General features: G+C 46.9%; 1 protein-coding gene across 1 annotated transcript; it reads right to left on the bottom strand.

The window, feature by feature from the left end:
* Positions 1–5101: 5101 nt before the first annotated feature.
* Positions 5102–8197, bottom strand: LOC138994858 (phosphofurin acidic cluster sorting protein 2-like). Its single transcript, XM_070395062.1, has 2 exons — positions 7197–8197; positions 5102–6611 (listed from the first exon to the last, which is right to left on the bottom strand). Exons 1-2 carry the CDS (start codon positions 8186–8188, stop codon positions 5102–5104), a joined length of 2502 nt encoding a protein of 833 aa, XP_070251163.1. The 5' UTR covers positions 8189–8197.
* Positions 8198–23564: the final 15367 nt, after the last annotated feature.

Here is a 23564-nt window from a genome sequence, read left to right as displayed (position 1 = left end):
GTTCAGGAACTGCCTGCTGCTGGTTAGCCCCTACAGCATTCTGCAACGTGAACGCCAGGGGGCGCTTAGGACCACGCTTTGTCCATGTGCTGGGGGGAGATGAAGTTAAATGAAATGTGGGTTCCCAGGGGCAGCCCTGACATAAAGGGTCCCTGCCCCAATGCTCATCAGTCAATTTCCCCCAAAGTCCCATTGTCCTGGGCCTCAAGACCGTCACATCCTTAGAGCAGATGGCTCTGGAGAGACTAATTATTCCCAAACTATGACTCATAGTAACAGGACGCAGGCCCAGAAGAAACAGACTTGCTCAAGGCTCTGAAGGATTGTAGAGTTAACTTTTATAGAATCTAAATTAAATTTCTGTTTAAGAGTATTTCATTACATTTTCTTTAATTAGTCTGTATGTTACTGAATAGTATAAGAAAAATACAGCAAAGTTATGAACATGTATATGATAAACACAAATATTTTAAAACTTCATATAAAGGAGGGGAGGGAGCCCTCTCTGTCCTGGCAGCGGACACACGCTGTGGCCCAGGATCTGGGACCACAGGTTCTGAAGGAGCTGAGGCGAGTTGCTCAAATGCTGCAGGTGGTTCCACATCTGGAAGTTCAGTGACAGCTGTGCCTAGAACCTGCTCTGGCTCAGGAGAGGGCACCAGAGTTGGCGGTTCCTCTTTAGGTGTTTCTGGATCTTGCTCTGGAGCTGCTTCTGTAGATCCAGGAAAAGAACATGTTACCACCATGACTGCCTTTGTGTGCCTTCCAAGGAAGGAACCTCCCATCTCCATCCCTGAAGTCCCAGTTCAAGCCCCCACCCCAGGACGTCCTCCTACTGCAGGCCCTGGGCACTGACCTGAGCGGCTCTGTGCTCCTGCCTAAGCCCAGCCTCTGGGAGCTCTTCTCTGTGTGGGCAGCCACATCCCCTCCCCTCACCCACACCACCCAATCCACATGCACAGCTCTCTGACTCCTTCATTTTTGTGAGGAGAAGCCCTCAGACCACTGCCCTCTTTCAGAAATCTTGCAGACCCAGGGTGTTGCCACCTTCTCCAAGTCACAGTCCCCATACTCCCCTTAAGGCTCTCATCCAAAGCCCATTCACTTTTTCTGCTGGTCTAGAGATCCACTTTCTGCTTCACAGACCGTGTAGATCAGCGATACTTTGAGGAAGAAGTCACATCGACTATGATGTCGACGCTACCTGCCTGTGCAGCCCAGTGTGACTGAGTCACTCCTGACTAGAAGGAAGCACTGGATTGCAGACTTGGGCAGCACATTTGCTGAATGAATGAGCCCAAACCACCCCCATCTCAAATAGCTGCGTGAGCCTGGGGTCCCCCTGCTCACCCCTAGAATTTCTAATCTGGCTTCACCCAGGACAGGGACCCCTAATGGAATCTTAAAGGTCTTTATCAAACGAGAAAATAGCTTAGCCTTAGGCATGAGAATCACAAATAAGGCAGGAGCTTGGTTAAGGAGAAGAGAAAATGGCCAATAGGAACCACCACAGCCCCTCCAGCACACCTCTCCAGTGTCCAGGTTCCCAGCGGGCCTTTTCCCAGGGGGACCCTCCCAATAACCCCATGAGGCTGGGCCTAGGCTCTCCCCATGTTCAGAGAAACAAACACTCAGAGAGGTGCAGTGACCTAAAGACTCACAGCCAGCAGGCGGCTGAGTGACCACTGTGCTGTGCAGGGGCAGGGCTCACCTGTTACGTGGTTGGTCCCACACACATTGGTTAGTCCCAAATGTTCTGTATTAACACAGAAGGGTGGGTGGGACCAAGGTGGGGAAGCTGCCCAGGAAGCTAGTCACCAAGGATAGGACCAGTTTATCTAATCCATGTTCCTGGGCAGTCTGCAAGGTACAGATATATATACATATATATACCCTCTGAGGGTCAAGTTTATTTGGAATCCAGAGTGAGTGGTGCTGGGGCCACTTGGCTGGTTGGCAGCTGAGGCCCAGGGCTGGACTGACAGGTCTCCATGATAGGCTCAGGATGCCCCCAATGGGAGGCCAGCCCTTGGCCTCTGGCCACCCAGCTCTGAGTCCGGGCACAGGGTGGAGCCAGCTCCCTGGGAAGCAGAGTCCTGGCTCCAGGAAGGGCAGGTGGAGAAGGTGAGGACAGTTCTCCCTGGGTGGGTCAGGGTCCAGAAAAACAGACTTGCTCAAAGCTCTGAGGGTTTATAGGCTTAAATTTTATAGAGTCTAAATTAAAGTAATATTTGGTAGTATTTCAGTAAATGTTTTCAACAGTACACTGTATGTTATTAAATATCATAAAAGTATAGTAAAATTATAAGTATATGTAACATGAAGAGAAAACTTCTAACACTACATCTAAATGGGGGTAGGGGGGCGCCCTCTCTGCCGTGGCTGCTGACACGCGCTGTGGCCCGGGATCTGGCACCACAGGCCTCGCAGGAACTGGGGTGAGTTGCTCCAATGCTGCAGGTGGTTCTTCTGCCTCTTGAAGTTCAGTGAAAGCTGGGCCTGGATCCGGCTCTGGCTCTGGAGAGGCCACTAGGGTGGCGTTGCCGCTTGAGGGTTTTCCTGATGTTGTTCTGGAGCTGGTTCTGTAGATGCAAGAAGAGGACATGTTACCACCCTCACTGCCTTTTGTGTGCCTTCCAAGGGCACACTCACCCACACCACCCCCAGAGGCCTCCTCCTCCTCCTGTCTCGGCCTCAGTGGGCTCAGGTGCTCCCGCTGTGAATGGAGGCACTGGGCCTGCTTTGGCAGGTGGGAGACTGGAAAGTTGAGCTCTAGGGAAGCCGACAGCATCATCAGGCTGGGAAATTCTGGCGGTGCTGGTCCAGCCCGATGCCCAGGATGCAGGAGATGGCCCTGGGGAGAGAGATAAGTTGAAAGCAGAGTCTGAGGCCTGGCCTTTCCTTCGACACGGCCCTCCCAGAGCACCACTCAGAGAGCCTGGGGTCCTGTGCCTGCTGCTCCTGCCCATCCAGAAGCCAGACCTACTCCTTGTCCACCTTCAACCTGGCAGTCCTGGCAGAGAGTGCATAGTAACCCAGGAGGGGCTGGGAGAAAGCCCTCCTCACTGAGAGTCTGGGTCAATGAGGGAACCACCTGTCCCCTTCTTCAGGGGAACCTGACATGCTCTCTCAGTGTCCCTGTCCCCTCCCATACCTTCCCACCGAAATGTCAACTCCATGAGGGCAAGGAGGGCTGGTGTCCACTCTGCTCATGTCACTCATTAGCACACAGTAGGTGCTCCAGGAATAGCTGACCAATGAGCAAACAAATGAACTCTGTCTCCATCCTTGGCTTCCCAGGGCCTTCCTATCACCTCAAACTTTGGCTCCTGCATCTACGTGCTGCATAACTCTCTAGCTCCCCTGTGAGGTTCTTTGCCTCCCACTGAAACTCAACTCCCTCAGGGCTGGGTACACTTGCCAAGCTGGCCCTGAGGAGGTGCTACCAAATCAGTGAGCATGATCCCTGATTAGGGGTGCAGGCAGACTTGGATTAGGATTGGACAGCTATGGATTTTCTGAGAGGCTGACTCTGCCCCTGGGCTCCCACTGCTCTCCCACACCACCCAAATCCACATGCACAGCTCCCTGACCGTTGTCCTCATTCTAGGAGGAGCCTTCAGACCTCTGTCCTCTTGCAGAAATCCCACCATGTGTGGCATCCAGGGTTCTGCCAGAACCTTGAATTCACAGTCCCCATACTCCCCTCAGGGCTCAGACCCAAAAGCGACTCACGTTTTCTGCTGGAACACAGGTTCACCTTCCTCTTCACAATACGGGAAGATGCAGCCACAGGGAGAGGAGGTGCAGAGGATGTCACATCGGCTGTCCTGTGGACACTCCGAGCTTGTGCAGCCTAGTGTGACTGAGTTGCTCCCGACTAGAGGGAAGCTCTACCGTACAGGCTTGTGGTTTGCTCTGTGCACTGGATTATGGTCAGTGCCTACAGATGTGTCTGTACCTGGAAGACTCTGATATATTGGATGAATGAATGAGCCCAAACCAGCCCCATCACAGATAGTTGGGTGACCCTGGGCCCCACTGCTCACCCCTGGGGTTTCTGCTCTGGCTGCAACCAGGACAGGGACCCATAACAGAACCACCAGTCACTTTATGACATGAGACAAGAGCTTAGCCCTGGGCCCTGAAAGAATCACATATGAGGAAGAGAAAGGAACAATTAGCACAACCACAGCCCCTGCTGCAGACCTATCCCCTGTCCAGGCACCCACAGAAAGCTTTAGGGGAACACCCTACAGGTCCCAACAAAAACCTATGATGTTGCTCCTTGATTTACCTCATGTTCTTAGAAACAAACACTCAGATGGATGCAGTGATCTGAGAGTTCACAGCCAGCAAGGGGCCAAATGACCACTGTGCTGTGGAGGGTCAGGTTGCTCACCTTGTAAATAGTTGGTACAACCGTTGGGTGGCAGCAAATGGTCTTTGATAACCTGAAGAGGTAGGGACGAAGGTGGGTCGCTGCCCAGCGAGGAGGGCACTGGTTTGTCCAGCCCGTGTGCCTGTGTGATCTGCACCATACAGCTCTTTCTATGTCGCCCTGTGAGACCGGAGTTCATTGGGAACCATAAGTGGATGGTGCTGGGGCCACTTGGCTGGTTGGCAGCTGGGGTCCAAGGCTGGGCTGGCTGGCCTCCGTGTCGTGCTGCAGATACTCCAATGGGAGCCCAGCCCTTTGCCTCTGTCCGCCCAGCTCTGAGTCTGGACACCAGCTGGTGCCAGCTCCCAGGGCTAAGCTGAGCCCTGGTTCCCAGGAAGGGCAGGTCTCCAAGGCCAGAACCCTTCTCACTGACAGTGCTGGGGGTCCTGAGGCCAAAACACACCTTCCATGATGCTCCATCTCAACTATGATGTCCTGACCTCCCACCTGCCGGAGTGTTCTGGTTATTGAACAGACCATTTGGGGGTCCCAGTGAGGGCAACCCCCTTAGGTTCCAGGCTGTGAGCGCATGCAAACTCAAAACAGTTTCTCTGTGTTTCCACGGTCTGTGTCGATAATTAACTGAACTGTTGACAGAAAAGCAGCTGGGTCCTCCTGGGCTTGGCCCAGGCAGGGTGAAGGGCAGGGGGAGGGGCGGGGCTAGAAGGTGGAATTGTTGTGTTCGAAGATGCAGACTGGGAAGTGCTTGACGTGGGAGGACCACTGGGCTGCCAGCTGGAAGAACGTCACGTCGTTCCACTCCACGCCGTCAATGAGGACCCGCTGCCTGTGCTCCTGGTTCTGGGCAGAGCAGACCAAGCGGCCAATGCCCTGGATGCACTGGCTTTTGGACTCCAAGTCTGGGCCCTTGTCTTTCTTGGACAAAGACATCACCTTCTTTTTCTTCTCCTCGGTGATCACAGTCATGGACATTGTGAGAGTGGCTGCAGCCTCGCCGCTGCTGGGCAGCCTGCTGACCTGGAGAGACCGGAAGGTGCCCCGGAGTGTGTTTTTGGTGGCAGGCAGGTCTCCCTTCTCCTCGTTCCTCTTCCTGTTGGTGGGCTGGGCTGCCTCCCAGTAATCCACCTGCAACTCCATCAGCTCAGCACCCACACTCTGGCCGGGGGAGGACGGGCCCCCACTCACTGACGACAAGGAAATTAGCTTGTGTGTGGCCTCCCTGGCGGTGGACAGAAGCACATTGGAGCATGAGGGGACGGCTTCAGCTGAGTCTCCTGAAGTGGCTGAAATTGGCTCCACTCTTCCAACTTTCACTGCCCACACAAAGGGAATGAACTTCTGTGAGGACAGCTCGTCCGGGCTCTTCGGCTTCGAGATGAGCATGGCCTCTGCGATGGGCAGCTGGAGGACACAGTTGGCCCCTGTGAGGTACTCTCTGATTTTCAACACAATGTTCTGCACAGCATCCTGGGAATCCAGGTGGTAGAGCAGTTCCCACCAGGCCAGGTCCCGTAGGAGTTTGTGGTAGCGGCAATCCACGGAGCCCAGGTACCTGGCCAGGGGGTGGGAACCCAGTGGGATGACCAGGAAGCGCATGTGGTCCAGCCAGTCCGGGGCCTTGTGGGACAGCTGCTCCACAAAGGCCCGCAGCACGGTGCTGAAGTACTGCTGGTCCCCCGCCACCGCGATCTTCACTGGCATTGTGGCCTCGGTATTGCAGTTGCGGTATCTTTGTATCCAGGAGATGATGGAGCTGAAGGCCTCCTGGACATCCACCATGGAGCCGGTGCACACGACGGGCAGCGTGTGCTGCTGCAGGACGTCCGACAGGCACTGCCCCTGCCTGTCGGAGGTGTTGATGAGGATGATGTTCTTGGGCAGATAGTCGTTGGAGATGAGGCTGTGGTTCAGTTGGTCGAACACAGTCTTCCTGGGGACCTGCAGTTGGCTCTGTGGGACTGGACAGCGCTCCTTGACCAGGCTGTTGGACGACTCATTCAGGGACCTGCTCCAGCCCCGGCGGGCAGGCTGCTTGCCCTTGGAGCTGGTGGAAGGGATGACCAGAGACTCGGTCTTGGTGGTGCGCCTCTTAGTGAGCATGACCTGGCCAGAGGTCCCTGCCTCCGGGCTGTCCCCAGGCTGTGCCGGCTGCGGCCCAGGGTTGGGCATGCTGTGGGCCACCCACTCGGAGTCACTGTCGCTTGACAGGCTTTCACAGTATAATCTGGGCCTGTGGGTCCTGAGGACTCTGTCGTCCTCCTCCATATCTGGGCTGGACAGGCTTTCAGAATATGTCATGGGCTCAGGCATGGGAGGGGTTGGGAGACGGTCATCATCCTCCATGTCTGAGCCACTGTCGCCGGGGCACACCACGCTCTCAAACAGAAAGGCCAGGTCCTTGTCCGCATCGGGGACTTGCTCCTCAGACTCCTGCTCCGAGTCCAGGACCTCCACTGTCATTTGGTACCTGCCCAGCCACTCTGCGACCCTCTGCTGGTAGTTCTGTTGCCTGATGGTGGATCTCCTCCTTCCTATCGGGTTCTCCAGGTCCAAGTCATCCTCGTCCTGGTCATGCCTGTGGGCGGCATTATAGCTGACCTTCAGCTCAGGGAAGAGGATCTCAGACTCTCCCTCAGAGAAGTTATCCGTGGCCTCCGCCCTGGTGCCGGCCGGCATGGCGTTGTCCAGATGGTCGACGGTCTGGCTCGATAGGGACAAGATCCAGCTCTTGACCACCTCGGCGGTGCGTGGGGTGCTGTAGCCCATCAAATCAGAGACATTGCCACTGAACAGCTGACCGCCTGGGCCCTGGGTCTTCATGGGCATGTTGGCCGGCCGAGGAGGCTCCTTCTGCCTCTGGGCACTGTGTAAGCTCCTCGTCTCCGTCTGCCAGCTGGAGTGTTCCAGCCCCTCAAAGTATTGTCTGGTCTTGGGCTTGGTGTTGCTGAGGATGCTGCTATCATCCTCCATGTCTGGGCCACCGTTGCTGGGATTCTTAAGGGTGTCATAGAGAAGGTCCATGTCCTCCTCCACCTCAGGGACATGCTCTGTAGGGTCCTGATCCGAGTCCAGGACCTCTTCTGACATGTTAGACCTGGGAAGCAATGCCATGACTTTCTGCTTCAAGTTTTGTTGCAGGCATCGCTGCTTCTTCTTGGGCTGCTCCAGGTCAAAGTCAGCTTCTTCCAGGTCCTGCCTGTGTGTGAGATTGTAGCTGGCGTCCAGCTCAGTGAAGCTTTCAGATTTCCCCTCTATGTAGCTATCCATGGACTTGGCCTTGAGGCTGCCCTGCATGCTGCCATCCTCGTCGTCGATGGGCTGACTGGACAGGGAGGAGATCCAGATCTCAGCCACCGTGATGGAGGACCCCTGGATCCTGCTGCTGAGGCTCAGCACCTGGCCACAGTCGGGGGGTCGCTGCATCACCTCGGCCATGTGGATGGCACCTGTGGCCAGTGTCTTGTAGCCCAGGATGGTCCGGTTGTTATTGCACTTCCTCTGCTGCAGCATGATCTGCAGCTTGTTGCCTCCTCTCTTGAGGAAGTGGGGGTACTCCAGGGAGAAGGTCAGCGCCAGGTCAGTCTCCACTGGTCTGCTGCTGGGCAGCACAATCTCCTGGGATCTCAAGATGCCCTTGGAGCCCTGCATCTGCACTGCTATCACCATGGAGATGAGCTCCTTCTCCAGCTCCTTCAAGACCACCAGCTTCTTTAAAGTGAAGGTGCACAATCTGGGCACGCAGCTAGGTCTGGAGCAGTCCACCTCCCAGGTAGAGAAGAAGGTCATGGGCACTGGCGTGTTGGGCACAGTGGGCGAGAGGGCCAGGCCCGCAGGTGGCGAGGAAGCTGCAGCTGCTTCCAGCGTACAGGTACTTGATGGTTTCTCCCCCTGTGGTGGGACAGAGGAGGGACATGATTGGTGGCAAGAGGTGGGGCACAAGTGATCGAAGGAGAGAGTAAATGACAAATAGTCACACGCTCATCTGTGACTAGCACAGGTAAGACCTGCATGATGGCCTTTCAAACTCAGAGACATAAATTAACCACAGAGTTAGCCTGAAGTTAAAACTTGTTACCTAAACGCAGTTTATGGTGTGTAGTCATGTGCTAGGCCAGTGTCTTCCCTGACAAAGGTCAATCTTTACCTTAACTGAGCCTGTCTGTTGTCTTTTGGCATCTGTGATAACATACCTTTGGAATGTTAAAGGAATTTCCCTTTTTCTCGTCACCTAGGAGCACAGGCACTGCTCTGTGCTCTGCAGAGACCTCAAAGCTGCTCATTCCTATTGAGTTCATTGCTAACTATCCTGTGAGCACTTGTATAAGTGAGGTATGTGTCTCTCGTTTTACTTTTTATCTAATGCCAGAGATTTCCCTGCTTTGCTTTCTCCTGCCTCCCTAAGCAATGGATTTCATGTGACCCACATACATCTCCACTTTTGATTGTATGTGTAAAAGCAGGTGCAATACTGCCATTCTTGGAGCACTACCTCAATACAGTGAGATTTTGTTTTCCGGACACTGTTGACAGTTGGGCTCCAATAAACTCACAAAAGTTCTGCACAGGGTTGAATGCTGCCCACATGGATATTTACTTGGCTTACTGAGGCAAAGGTCACACAGGAACGCCCTGCAGACCCAGACCCGGCCTAAGATCCAGCAAAGGGCCCGTAGGGCCACCAGTTCCCTGCCAGTCAGGTGAATTTGGCTGAGTTATCTCTTGAATCCAGAACCTTCCTTTGCTTGTGATAGAGGGTTCGACTTTAGTTAAGCTGTGTTTTTAAATCCCCAAGGTGGAACTAAGGTTAAGCGTTGACAGAATCAAGGCTAAGGAGAGACAAGAGGAAACATGGGTGGCTGGTTTTTGACTCTGGGTTTTCATTTGGATTTGCTTTCTGAGAGTCTGAGCAAAAAACCTTCACTGTGTAAGTGAGAGCTGTACTTGCTCAGCTCCGAAGGGACACATCCTCCTTCTGACCTGAATCTCGGTTGTTCTTAAGCAACTAAGAATTTTTGCGGAGGTGTCAGAGGTCATTCCTCACGCCAAGCAGGAGCCCCATCGGGAGATTCCACCTCAACTGTAATTCACCTGACTGGCTCCTCCGGGGAGAGCCCATAAGGTTAGGTCCACCAGCTTCCCAGTCCTTCCTGTGGTTTTTATTTTTATTTATTTATTTATCCTCACTGGAGTATATTTTCCCCACGGCTTTAGCGAGAGAGGAAGGGAGGGGGAGATACAGAGAGAGAGAATGAGAGAGACATAGATTGGTTGCCTCCCCCAGGCGCTCCAGTAAGGGACAGGGATCAAGCTCCAACCGAGGTACATGCCCTTCACCTTGAATCAAACCCAGGACCTCTCAGGGCCTGCATTCTACCCATGGAGCCAAACTGGCTAGAGGCCTTCAGGTCGCTTTAGATAATTGGGAGAGAAGCCCAGGCACATAAGAGGGGTGTGAGCATAATGGAGCTCAATCTAGAAGCAGCACACTTCCACCCACCACAACATCCCTAGAAAACTTGCTCAGATTCTGCAAATATAAAATAACAACAATAACAATAAAAACAAACACACCTATAATTAACATGGGAAGATGTGCCTCCAGGGCTGGGACCTCCCAGACCCCAGAACTCATTAACCCGTGAGAGGAAGCCTTTTCTTGCAAGTGCTTTACAGAAATGGCAAGATTTAACTTGAAAATATCAACTGAAAAATGGCCAAGATAAATAAATTTTTTGCAGGAAAAAAAAGAAAACTAGCAATATGCTGGCCCCAAAATGAAAATGATTGAATAGGAAGCATATCTTGATTTGGAAATTAGAAGCTTCCAAGGAGAAGCACAGAAAATTCTTTTAAAAAATAAATTGAGAAATTGTAGAGACTATCTCTGAACTCTCCTGAAGTGAATAAATGCTAACACCCCATTCTCCCCCTTCTATAGCACGTCCACTACATCTTTTGCTCTCTGAGCTTCCTTGTCCAAATGTGTTCTTTCCCTTCCCTTCCTCCTTCCCCTTCGGTCTCCTCCACTACCCCTCCCTACTGACTTAAGGAAAATGAGAATAGGAATTCCACCAGCTCCCTTTGCAGAAAAGCTGCTCTCAGCCAGAAAGGAACCAGCAATTGTTCTCCATTTTCTCTATGGCCCTGATAGGCTCACAGAGAAATTTAACTGTTAGAACATGTAATCCTGGCTATTGTAACCTATTGCAATTAATATACTCCTGGTTTCTGGGAGCAAAAGGAAGAGAATTACTAAATAAGGTTGTAAGAAAACTCCTATAGAGAAGTCTGCCCACATTAGGGATATAGGAAAGTGAAATAGGATTTAGAAAAAGTAAACAAACAAAAGAAGCATAGGGTTGCTCCAAGGGTATTTCCCCTTCTCACTGTTAGTTTGGGAGAACTTGAAATTATCTTAAAAAGGGGAGCCACTAAGGCTCCTGTAGATACTGGGGCTATCTTATTTTTCTTAACAGCACTCACTAATTGCTTTCTCCATCAGACTAAACCTTCTGTACAAAATGTCTGTTTTTTAATCAAAACCTGTTTCCTTTCAACTAGGGGTTGTTATGGACCCATATACATATATATATATATATATATATATATATATATATATATATATATATAGTTTGCTAATCAAATCTTTCCCAATTCACCTGATAGTTGAGGGTTTTTTTTCTTTTATATGAAATCAGTGATGCCTACATATGCTTTTCCCAGAATAGTTATATATTTAGAATAAATGAACCAGATACTGAACCAAAAGGGAAAGTAATGATTTTAAAGGAACCTTCCATGAGGAAACTAACCTTGAGACTGACCAAAGGTTTGGTAATCATCTTTTCTTTATTAGTATCTTCCACCAGAGCCTGAGAGATGGCTTCACAGGGCACCCCCCCTACTCAGAATGTCTCCAGACAGCTCAGAGACATGCAGACATGTCTCTAACACTGGGCTTGCTCATAGGTCTCTCTATAGATGCGGAACCAGCCCACAGTGACTTGAGAGTCCTCTTATGGAGTACATACTCACCAAGTGGGAGAAACTTGACCCTGAGTCTCCCAAGAAAGAAGCCAATCTTCTTTTGTTACACCACCTACCTGGTCCCAATATAAAGTGTGTAATAGAGAGGTTTGGCACCATTAATTTTAAGACTATCATGCAGCTAGAACCTGTTTTTCATTCCCAAGGGAGATGGACAGAGGTTTCATATACCTGAAAGCCTTTATACCTCTCAGAGGTGTGTGCTTTCTGGAAGCTAGAAAAATGTTCCCAAATAGAAAGAAACATTCCCAAAATGGGCGAATGAATTTGTCAGTCCCTTGCCAACATTTGGGTGGCAACCCAGTCCCTGGGGTATTGAAAATGACTATCCTTGTTTTACGAATGAAGTTTTCAAGGGGCCAGAGGTTTGCCTGCAGAAGCAATTCAAAGCCCACCAAATCCTTTTACCTTCCCCAAACCACCCCCCTAATTCATTTCAGAAACTTATAGATAACTCGAGGCCCAGTGCACAACATTCGTGCACTGGGGGTGTGTGTGGGGGGGGTGAGTCCCTTTCGATAGGCCTGCGCCCTTTAGCGGTCTGGGAGTCCTCAGGGGCTGTCCAACTCACGACTTAGGCCCGCTCCTCGCCTCCCTCCTCCCTGCCCCCCAGTGCACTGACCACAAGGGGGCAGCTCCAGCATTGAGTGTCTGCCCCCTCATGGTCAGTGTGCATCATAGTGACTGTTCTGCCATTAGGTCGATTTGCATATTACCCTTTTATTATATAGGATTGGCTTCATGAAACCAAAGTCCCAGAACCTTTGAAGTGAAAATACCTGAGTTCATTTTTTAAAATAAAACTACAAATCTCTGGAAGGTATGTCTGATCCCAATAGAAAAAATATACCTCCCCCACCTACACAAATCACTTTAGCTTATTTCAACTATTTCTTTCTAACTTAGTCAATTTTAATGAAAGTTATTGAATAACTAGATATTTTGAAATAACATGAAATACTGAAACATTTATTGCAAGACAAGTTCACCTGCTTTTGAGTTTTTTAATACAGAAGGTTTATAAAATGGATTTGCAGCTGTTGATATAATGACTTGTGTTTTGTTGAAGATGTGCTTCTTGGAAGTAAGAGTGTGATTAAAATATGTTCATCAACATCAATCTAAGGAATGCTGGTTGTTCACTTTTGTGCTTATCATTGGGGAAATTAAGGCTCCCAAGAGTTAAAAGTTCCAGTTAAGTTGGAGAAATTATATAGTTGTGATAATGAAAGGTTTGAGGTAGGGAGAGTCATATTTGAAAGAAAAGGAGAAATGTAAGTTTCTATAAGGAGAGTTATTTCTGAATGGGTAAGAAGGTTTGTGAAAGTTGAGAAAAAGTTTGTAAAAGGGGGTACAGGCTATTAAATTTTGAGAAAGTTTTAACTTTACAAAAAAAATTCTTGCATTTTCTCTATAAAAATTAGTAATTCAAATTATGTGTATGGTCTGTATGTGATGTGTTCATCTATGTGATATGTATGGTGAATTTTCAGCCTCCAGATGGCATTACTAACATGTAGTCTTTTATTGGCCTAAAAAGATTAAATACTTATGTAAATTAAGGCGAATTCTGTAGTCTGGACAAAATATTTAATATTAAAACTGTTTCTGCCTTAACTGGTTTGGCTCAGTGGATAGAGTATCGGCCTGCGGACTCAAGGGTCCCGGGTTCGATTCCGGTCAAGGGCATGTGCGTTGGTTGCAGGCACATCTCCAGTGGGGAGTGTGCAGGAGGCAGCTGATCGATGTTTCTAACTCTCTATCCCTCTCCCTTCCTCTCTGTAAAAAATCAATAAAATATGTAAAAAAACAAAAACAAAAACTGTTTCTAAGTGTGATTAGTGTCTTTCAGAGTTATTACCATAAATCTGTGTTTGCTTTACTTCGATTTACAAAAAGTCCAGGCTGTAAGCTTTTGTGTATGTATATTTGCAACCTTCACAAAGTTTCCATTTTAAGAGACTTTTTAAACCAGCGGTTCTCAACCTGTGGGTCGCGACCCCTTCGGCGGTTGACGACCCTTTCACAGGGGTCGCCTAAGACCATCCTGCATATCAGATATTTACATTACGATTCATAACAGTAGCAACATTACAGTTATGAAGTAGCAACGAAAATAATTTTATGGTTGGGTCACAACATGAGGAACTGTATTTAAAGGGCCAGAAGGTTGAGAACCATGTTTTTAAACAAAAGAATGACTTTGAGTTAATTCCAATGGGCCCTGGACTACTTCAAGGTTTTATTCTCTATCCTTATTGAAGGAATGTTTTTAAACTAAATTAGGCCTATTTTATAAGCTTGAAATTACATGGGAAGCTTAGCTAAATTAAAAAAATAAAAATGACTAATCTATTTGTGTATATATGCTTTTATTAGAATGGATGTTCTAAAGATTTCAACCTGTTGTATGAGGGACCCAACAAGATTCAAAAAAAAGTTCAAATAGGAAGCTCTCAGGGGTAACAGTTCACTTGTCAGCGACACCAGTCCAGCCAAGAGGGATGGTTCCCTGTGAGGGCGTCTGGCAGTGGGACTCCAGATATTTGTGGCACAAACATTGGAAGTTTATGAATTATTTCCAGTGCTCAATACAAGAAGCCATGGACAATGTTTTAAAATCTTACATATTATTTGTTCTTCTATATTGAAATTATGTATTGAATCTAAATATACATGTACTTATATATATTTTATATTATTCTCTCTCATTTTACAGTAATTATTATTTTCCAAAAATTATTGTCTTAAAATGTTAAAGCTTACTAAACAAACAAAGTTTTTTTTATCAATTGCATTATAATCAAATCTATAACCATGCCACTTTGTTTTGTCATTCATAGACAGTTATTGTTTTACTCTACTGCATTTTCAAATATGTTACATCTTTAGAAAAATCCATGAAAAGAACTCTGACTTACTCTAAATTAAGGTTTCTAAGCAGGTCACATCTTTGAACTGAATGAAGAAGTATAGAACTCCAAGGAATAACTGAATTTATGAAAATACTGGCAAATAATCAGGATAAACAAAAAAAATGGGTATGGGACTAAATGAAGTGAAGATGATTATTGTTGTTAGGACTCTGTTTAAAATAATGCTGATTTTAAAAATTTTTGTTTTCAAAATATAAGGAAAACTAGAAGCAGACATTCCACATTACTATCAATGACTCACTAAGAAGGTTATCGGGACTGATAAATTAGTGACATTCATTTCACAGTACTCCCAAGAGACAAAGACTTCAAAGACCAAAACATACAACCAGGAGATTTTGTTTATTGAAACACATTCATTAAAGACTCTCTCCAACATCTTAAAAAGACCTTACCTTATCAGAGGCCTAACCACAGATGGACATCTGTCTCTGACACTGGCCTCCATCCACCATGGACATTGAAGACTTGTCAAGGATGAGAAATCACTGACCATGGGGGCTGACAGCTTCCCCAAGAAGTCAGCAAGGCCTGGGTGCTGACAAATTACTGCTGCTCAAACCTTGTTCTTACATCACTTCATTGTTATTGATTAAATGTACATCAGATGATTTTATATAGTTATTACCCTCCTTATGGTTTTCTAATGAAAATAATATCTATCTCCCCAGGCCCCTCCCTTATTAAATATGAAAAGTTGAATTTGGATACCTGCTACTTTTTCCCACCTACTAGACAATGACATTCTGATGATCATTTATGATAACGAAAGCATAGAGAGTCTTAATTCATCTGGCCAAACATAGCATAAGTACAGGGGACAGTGGATGAAGAAGGAAAACAAATGATTAGCTTAATAAACAATTATGATAATACATGGAAAGTGATTTTTGGTTGGTTGGGAATCCCTCAGTCTAGCAGTAGACATTTTTTATTCCTAAACAGTGTTACTGCTTTAATGCTGTTGCTTTTGTTCCTGGTATGTAAATGTTATACTACATGCAAAATACCAAAATGTAAGACAAGCAGCAAGAGGATTCTGCACATGGTTGTTCAACATTTAAAATTGATACAGAATATTGTTTAACAAGGACATGTAGGATCTCATGGCCTCCCATTCTCCTGACTTTTTATTGTGAATAATAATTCAACCTTTAATGCCATTTAAGGTTATAGTCCTGCCTCATCCCCAATGGTCCATTGTTTAGCAAGACAAAATAATAACACTGATCATCAATGCATAATTTGTATTAATTTATGAACAAAAGGAATATGTATGGACGAAAAAAGAGGCCCCATGCTAACCTGACTAGCTCAGGGAAGTCCTGCCTGGAGGCCTTGCAAACTCAGAGACCTTAAGTAACTACAAAGGATGGTCTGAAATTAAAACACTAACTGAAAGGAGCTCATGGTGGGTAGTCATGTCCTAGTCTGGCATCTTCCCTGACAAAGGTCAATCTTTAACATAACTGAGCCTGTGTACGGCCTTTTTGCATCTCTGATAACATAGCTTTAAATTATCAAAGGAATTTTCTTATTTTGGACAACACAAGCACAGGCACCGCTCTGCGCTCAATGGGGAACACAAATCCCCTCAGGGTTATTGAGTTCACTCTTGACTTGAAACTATCCTACGTTTACCATTGTAAGAGAAGTATGTGCCTATCATTTTACCGTTTATCTAATCACAGAAGTTTCCCCACTTTGCTTTCTCCTCTCTCCCTAATCTATCACCCATGGTCCTCATGGAACCCACATAAGTCTGCACTTTGCTTGTAACTTATAAAATAAGATGCAAAATTGTCATTCTCCGGAGCATTCTCTCAAAACATTGAGATTTTGCTCGCCCACAATTGTTGACACTTTGGTTAAAAAAAAACACGCAATACTTTTTCACAGCTTTGAAAGTTTTTCACATTGATAAGAGAAAAGGTTCTTGGCAGGAAAAGAAGAATTGCAGCTGAGGAACAGGAAACACATTAGTATCTTAGGTCATTTTCTTAGCAGAGGACGGACAGCACATGCTTGTATTAACAGTGCCACCCATGCGATTTCTGACAGAACATCCCAATGTAAGATGAGACACAGAGGCTTTTCCTGGGGTGGAGGGTTTGGATATTAGCACATGTGGTATGTCCAGGGTGGCACCGTTGTCATGGCAACAGAAGGTTATAAGGTCCAGGTCCCACAGCAGTGAAGAGATGGATCGCCAGCCCTGATAACAGCTTCCCCTCTTGGTATGTTGTGCAGTCCAGGGAGACCCTAGCTCCTGACCTGCAGGAGACGGCGACACAGATTCCTTTGAAAACTGAATGCTAGGAGGGATCTCAGGGGAGTAGCAGGGATCATTCTGGAACCCAGGTCCCGTTGACTCCTGGGGTTCTGGAGTTTGGGTTCACTGGGCCCCTACACTCACCCTGAGGCCATGCTGCATACTTGTGGGTGTATCAGGTAACTGTGCCTCCTGCAGGGGCATGGAGTTGAGGACCCCATCTGTCATCTCCGGTCCAGTCTCCTGTGCAGAGCTCTGTAAAGACAGTTCCCACTCACCAGGAGGAAGCCTCAGAGCCCTGTTTTTGTAGGTTCTCTGTCACACGCACACAGTGTGATCTGCTGAGACCTCCAGTGGAGGAAAAGGCGGGACAGTCTGAGGCCTAGGACTCCCGTTGGCACAGATAGGGGACCCCTCTGGAAGCAAATCTCCACCTGCCTGCCCTGTCCTGGGGTGTGATCACAGCAGCACCTCTAGGTGATCCACTGCCCTGAAATCTGTTCCTGCCCCGGGGTTCTCCCTTCAGGTTCCTCTTCCCACCATGTGAAGGGAAGGGATGTGGGCTGTACAGGGGTGGCCCTCAGAGGAGGCTGGCCTGGCGTGAATGGGTCTGACCCAGGCCACCTTCTCTTACCTGAGGGGATCTTCTTGAAAACGGCCAGAGATGTCGGGCACGAGTGTTGAACCTTCTACAGAATCTGGAACAACTCTCCCTGCAGGGTCTCCGGGAACCAGAGCCCCGATAGCTGGGAACACAACAAGAGAACATGTTGAACTGTCAACTGTCTCTTGCCAAGTGAGTGGCGGTTGGGCAGTTGCTAGAAAGTGGGTACCTGGTTACGGGGTTCCGAGTTCTATTAGGAAGTGACCTCACTTCCTGGGATTGCCCCCTCTGACTCCCCTCACCTAATAACAGCTATAGACAGTGCTGTGGGCTGCTGACTACTCACCCATCTTCTCCCTGGAGCACCAACAGTGCACACAGTGACACCAACACACCCTCTCCACAGCCCCCTAGAAAGTCTGGGCGCAGTCAGGGTCTGAGAGTTGAGGAGACAGACCTGGGTTCAGATTCAACCCCTCATTCTTACCTCTTCTAGATCCTGGATAATTCATTGTTCCTGTTAGGGCCTGTCTCTCCTGCCTGCACAATGGATTATTGCAGCATGTGCTTCTTAGCGATGTTCAGGCTCATGTGGGTAGTAGCTATAAAGTAGGAGGAGAAATGTCACTTATCAGTAGTGCCTCCAACCTCCTTTTTCTTCCTACTGTCACCTGTGTCTGCTTTTCTTCTAATCCCAGCCAAAGTCATTAGATCTAGAGTGTGTGTTTGTGTGTGTGTGTGAGCGTGTGTGTGTGTGTGTGTGTGTGTGTGTGTGTGTGTGTGTATTCCAGAACTAAGCACCCTCTTTGTCCCCGGATACTGAGGAATAGGCAATCTGTCAGGATTTGTAAATTTGGAGACCAACTCTGTAGGACAGTGTGGAGCCTTGGCCCGGAAGGCCTGAACATTCCTGAACTCTGGACTCTGAATGTCGTGGACATTGGTACATTGGGCAGCATCTGCCCCTCTACTGAGGTCAGTTTTCCAATTTTCCACTGAGGTTGGGTTCAGAACTGCATACTAGGAAGCCTGAGCTCAGAAGACAGGGCCCAGCTCCCCCCACCTGGGGGGGTTGTGGACAGACGTGCACAGCTGTGGGTTCCAAAGCTGAGCTCCTTTTCAATACTGAGGAAATGACCATCCTGCCTGGTGAGATACACATATTCTAGCTGGAAGGAAACAGGTTTTGATTAAAAAACAGACATTGGTTAAATATTCCTGCCGTTTGTACAGAAGCTTTACTCTGAAGGAGAAGACAATTAGCTGGATGTGGTTAGGAACAAATAAAGTAGCTCCAGTATCTACAGGGGTCTTCATGGCTTCCCTTTCTATGATAATTTCACCTGCTCCCAAACTATCAGTGAGAAGGGGAAACACCCTTGGGTCAACCTTATGCTTGTTTTTCTTGGTTTTCTCTTCCTAAATCCTATTTCCGTTTCCTATAATCCTAACAGTGGACAGATTTCTTTTCAGGAATTTTCTTGCAAACCTTTTTTAATAATTGTGTTACATTTGCTCGCAGAAACCAGGAGGTATATTAATTGGCATAGATTAGAAGAGCCAGGATTAGGTGTTCTAACAATTAAATGCCTTTGTGAACCCAGCAGTTCATAGAGAAAACAAGGAACAATTGCTGGTTCCTCCCTGGATGAGAGCAGCTTTTCTCCAAAGGGAGCTGGTAGAATTCCTATTCTCATCTTTCCTTAAGTCAGTAGGGAGTGCTAGTGGAGGGGACTGTAAGGGAAGGAAGAAGGGAGGGGAAAGGGTGAAGGATACAGTGGGGGAGCTAGAAAAGGGGGGAGATGGGGTGTTGGCATTTAATAGCTTCAGAAGACTTCAGGGACAGTCCCTAAAATTTCTAATTCCTTTCTTTTTAAAAAATAATTTATTTGTGCTTCTCCATAGAATCTCATTTCCAAATCAAGATATGCTTCCATTCATTCATTCAGTTTAATGTTAGAGCTGGCATTTTTCTAATTCTTATTGCATTCCAAAAAGGTGATTTAGGCACGCAAAGACAGCTGCGTTTTGACCAGTTTTAGGTGGATGCCTTCTGTATAACATGCCAGAGAACGCCATACAGGTCTGCAGCAAACAAGGAGGCCTCACACATCCTTCTCTCCTCCCCATCCGTGAGTGGAGGCGTGTCCTCCCCCAGCCAGGGCGATGGCGCCAAGCTGATGGAGCGGCAGGTGCATTACTGGATGGCAGTCCAGCCCACAGACAGGAAGAGAGACACAGAGAAAAAAGACCTGCCTGCCGCCAACAACACACTCAAGTGCACCTTCCACTCTCTCCAGGTCAGCAGGCTGCCCAGCAGTGGTGAGGCTGCAGCAACACCCACTATGTCCATGATGGTGGCACCAAGGAGAAGAAGAAGAAAGCACTGGTTTTGCCCAAGAAAACCAAGGACAAGGTCATGGAGTCCACAAGCCAGTGTGTGTGGAGGGCACAAGCCTCCTGGTCTGCAGGGCCAAACACCAGCAGAACATGCTGCGGGTCCTCATCAAAGGTGTGGTGTGAATGACATGAAGCTCTTCCAGCTGGCAGCCCAGGATGACGGACCGACCAGTGAAATGACTGGTCGCTATGACATGACCATCAGGAGCTGCCCCCAGACCGCAGGCCTCAGGCCAGCCAAGGGGGGCCAGCAGGGGCTTCCTTGATCATCCCGCTGCCCCTCGTCCCAGAAAATATTTGGAAATATATTTGCTGGAAATATTTGCTAGAATAGATAGCAAAGAGACACCTGGAATAAGTGGGTTCCCAAACCTTATCCTGTCAATTCCATCTCAAAAACTTTAGCCTTTTTATGAGTATTTTCTCACTGACATAAACATCCTCACGTGATGTTAATTGTATTGTATATGAACAGCATGGCTGACAAATTCATGTGACATGATGAAATGTGGCAAAGTGCTGTGATGGAGCCTAAAAAAAATAGAATGGATCATCTGTGTACTTTCTTCTGCTGTCATTTGTAAGTAAAATGATAACACTGGGGGTGTGGTGGGTGGAGAAGCAAAATATCACTGTAGGTGTACATATAACCACATGAATATTTTTTGTAGTTTTTAAAGTGTGAATATTATGGACTAAATGTAAAAGAATAAAATACATGTAGAAGAAATTGTGATCACCTGTGTTACTACTAAATCTTAAAATGCTGCCACTGCATGTGTGTCTTTAAATAGAACATTAGGGTGACCGTTGGGAGACGGTTGAACTGATTCCATCCCAGTTTTCCCTTCCCCAGAGCTACTTACTATCATCCACTCTGTGCTTGTCCTTAAGTGGGTTTCTATAATTTTACTCAAAAGTTGTGTACTCACAAAATATCCTCAGGGTTGTTTTTGTATTTTTGAAATTTTATTTCAATAGCATCATTCAGAATGTATCCTGACACTTGCTATTTCACTCAAATTACACTTTTGCTGCACATACTCCAGTCCATTATTTTACCGCTTTAATAGGTATTTACTATGATTACTTTATTCTCCTCTTGAAGGACATTTAGGTTATCTCTAGTTTTCCACCATCATAAACAATGCTGAAATGAACTTCCTTGTATCCTTCATGGGCACAAGAATGAAGGTTGTCTAGAGTATGTTGCTAAGAATGAGTTTCTAGGAGGAAGGCCATGCACACCTTAGGTCTCACTAGTGGGTGCAACTTCACTGGCTGGTTCAGCCATCCCCCCTCCCAGCTGCTGTGGATGTTGGCTGCTCATGGCCCCTGAGGGCCCTTTCCCTGTCCAGAGGGGGTAGGTGCTCCCCCTCCACTGCCCTGGGATGTAGGCTCAGCCAGAGGCCAGTAATGACTGGCACTGGGTGGACAAGCCTGGCTCCTGACCTCCAATGGGACTCACTCAGTGGGTACAATTCCTCTTCCAGATCCCCTCTCAAGCCCAGGCTGAACGTAATGTGCTGAGTCCACATCTCTGCTCACCTCCCTCCATCTTCTTCTTCTGAGGTCCCTCCTTCACTACACTCTGTCCCAGTTCCCAGGAGTCACTGCTTCCAGGGAACCTGGCCCAAGATGACTAATATTGCCAAAGTCTCTCCAAAAGGGCTGCACCAATGTCTACAGTTAGGAGAGGCTTGAAGGCTGAGAAAGAGAAAGCCCTTCCAAGAGATGAGGTGGGGGAGGGGGAGAAGGCAAAGGCGCTGAGATGAGAGAGCTTTGTGAATTCAGCAAACTGAATGAAAGCCAGTGTGGGGAGCAGAAGAAAGGGGGTACTGGTTGAGGTTGGAGATGTATGTAGAAGCCAGACAAGTAGACTTCATAGGCTGGTTTCCATTTTTTTTTTCCTAATTGTAATAGGAAGTTCTTTAATAGCTTTGAGCAAGAAATTGATAGGATTTGATTTAGACTAAGAAAATTTGTCTGTTTCTAGAGAGAATGGTTTGGAAAAAGACAAGAGAAGCAGGGATTTGAGTATCCACACTGCAAGCAGAGTAGATCATAAAAATTATAGTGTTAGGACAGAAAGTAAGAAACACTATGGGATTTATAGCACCACACTATATGTGTATAAAACACACAAGCATACAAAGACATGAATTATTCAAGCACACATACCTATTTTTAAGTGGCTACCTTTGTGGAGGGAAAAGAAGGGAATGGAGATTAGCTGTAATAAAAGACAATAATATTAAGAAGATATCATGCAAGGTATGGTGGTGATGAGGTATCATGAATTGAGGCATATGATTAACTGAGCCCTGCACCAAGAAAACAAAAAACCAAAACAACAGCAACCACCCACTCCCTACCCATTATTTTCCTTCTCCTTCTGGAGACTCATTTCTAGGATGAGGAACAGACCTAGGTTTCTGAGAGACCTTCCAAATAATCCAAACTAAAGATAGCGGAGACTTCTCTAGTGATCAATGCAGCATCTGAGTCAAGGAACCTGGAGGGAAGAGGAAGCAGAGCCTCCCTGGAGCCTCATTAGTAAGGACACAGATGGGAGCCCTGAGGCAGTCTCATGCCTGACCTGGTGGGTGCTCCTGATGCTCCCTCTCAGCCTAGCTCCTCCTTTCCCTGGGGCTCCATGGAGCCGGGTCTTGTTTCTGGGATCAGAGATAATCCAGGTTAATACGTCTTGTTATTTCCCCTTTGCACAAGTTTATGACCTGGTCCCAGGAGATCTGAGGACCAAACTTCTAGGCACAGGTAGCTCTGTGCCTAGGTGCCCAGGGCAGGAGCAGACACCCATTGGGTATCAATAAACGCCTATGGATCAAAAGTGATCACTTGAATCCTTGGTTGGGGGCAAGGACGGTGAGATGACATGACTCCTTTTTACAACTGCAGAAGTATTTCTTTATGTATGCACAATAATGTATTTCACTCAGTTGTCTATTGGTAGATGTTGGAGTAATTCCAAATTTTTACGATGACAATGTTGCCATAAATTTACTAGTACTCATGTTTTATTTTTATCACTGTTGCTTGAATTCCTATAAAGTTCAAAGAGTGGCATTGTCTCAAAAAGAATGAACATTTTAATTTTTATATATCCTCTAAATTACTTCTCTAAATTGACTGTGTAGCATACTTCTATGACTTTCAAGAAATATAAAATTAAATATACAAAAAACTGGAAGAACAAATGTAAGCAGTTTGATATTTGTTTCAGTGTCTAAACCTATCACAATGATTTATAGCATAAAAGAAGTTTCTGGATCTCAAGTGTCTGCAATAATTATCAGTATAATTTATGATTGTTATCCTTGCTTCTTGGAGAGATACCTTTCTCAATATTCGTGATTTAGCTCCAAAATATTCCTTTTGTTCTTTTCTTAAGGTATCGAATTAAATAAGAAAACTTGTGTATCTTCACCTTGATTTATCAGTAAGGAGAGCTGTGAAAATTAAACATGTTTCACGGATCAGATCGGCAGGGCTGCAAGTTGACTATGGAAGTTAATGCAGTAGATATCATAATAAAAAGTAAGATTGGCACATACAAAAAACCCAGCTGTGGGCCAACTTATTAATAAATATGACTACAAAAGCCTAAATAAAGCATTATCATATCAACTTCATTCATTTATACTGGAACACAAGTGTGGTTTAATATTAGGAGAGCTATTAAACGTGATTTGCACTACCCTTATGTTCATTGCAGTATTATCTATATATATAAAGAGCCAGGGTCCCTAACATCCAAAACAATTGAACGGACTACCGAACACCGGAAGTCAGTCCTGCAGCTGTGGGTGCCGCGACCCAGCATTGACTGCCGAAGGGACTGCAGATCAGGCCTGGAGAGAGGCCCGGAGAGAGAAGCAGGGT

The sequence above is a fragment of the Myotis yumanensis genome, unplaced genomic scaffold (genome assembly GCF_028538775.1).
Source record: "Myotis yumanensis isolate MYYU_CA2020_CCGP unplaced genomic scaffold, mMyoYum1.0.hap1 SCAF_16, whole genome shotgun sequence".
Lineage (NCBI taxonomy): Eukaryota > Metazoa > Chordata > Mammalia > Chiroptera > Vespertilionidae > Myotis > Myotis yumanensis.
This window is presented reverse-complemented; position numbering and strand designations above follow the sequence as displayed.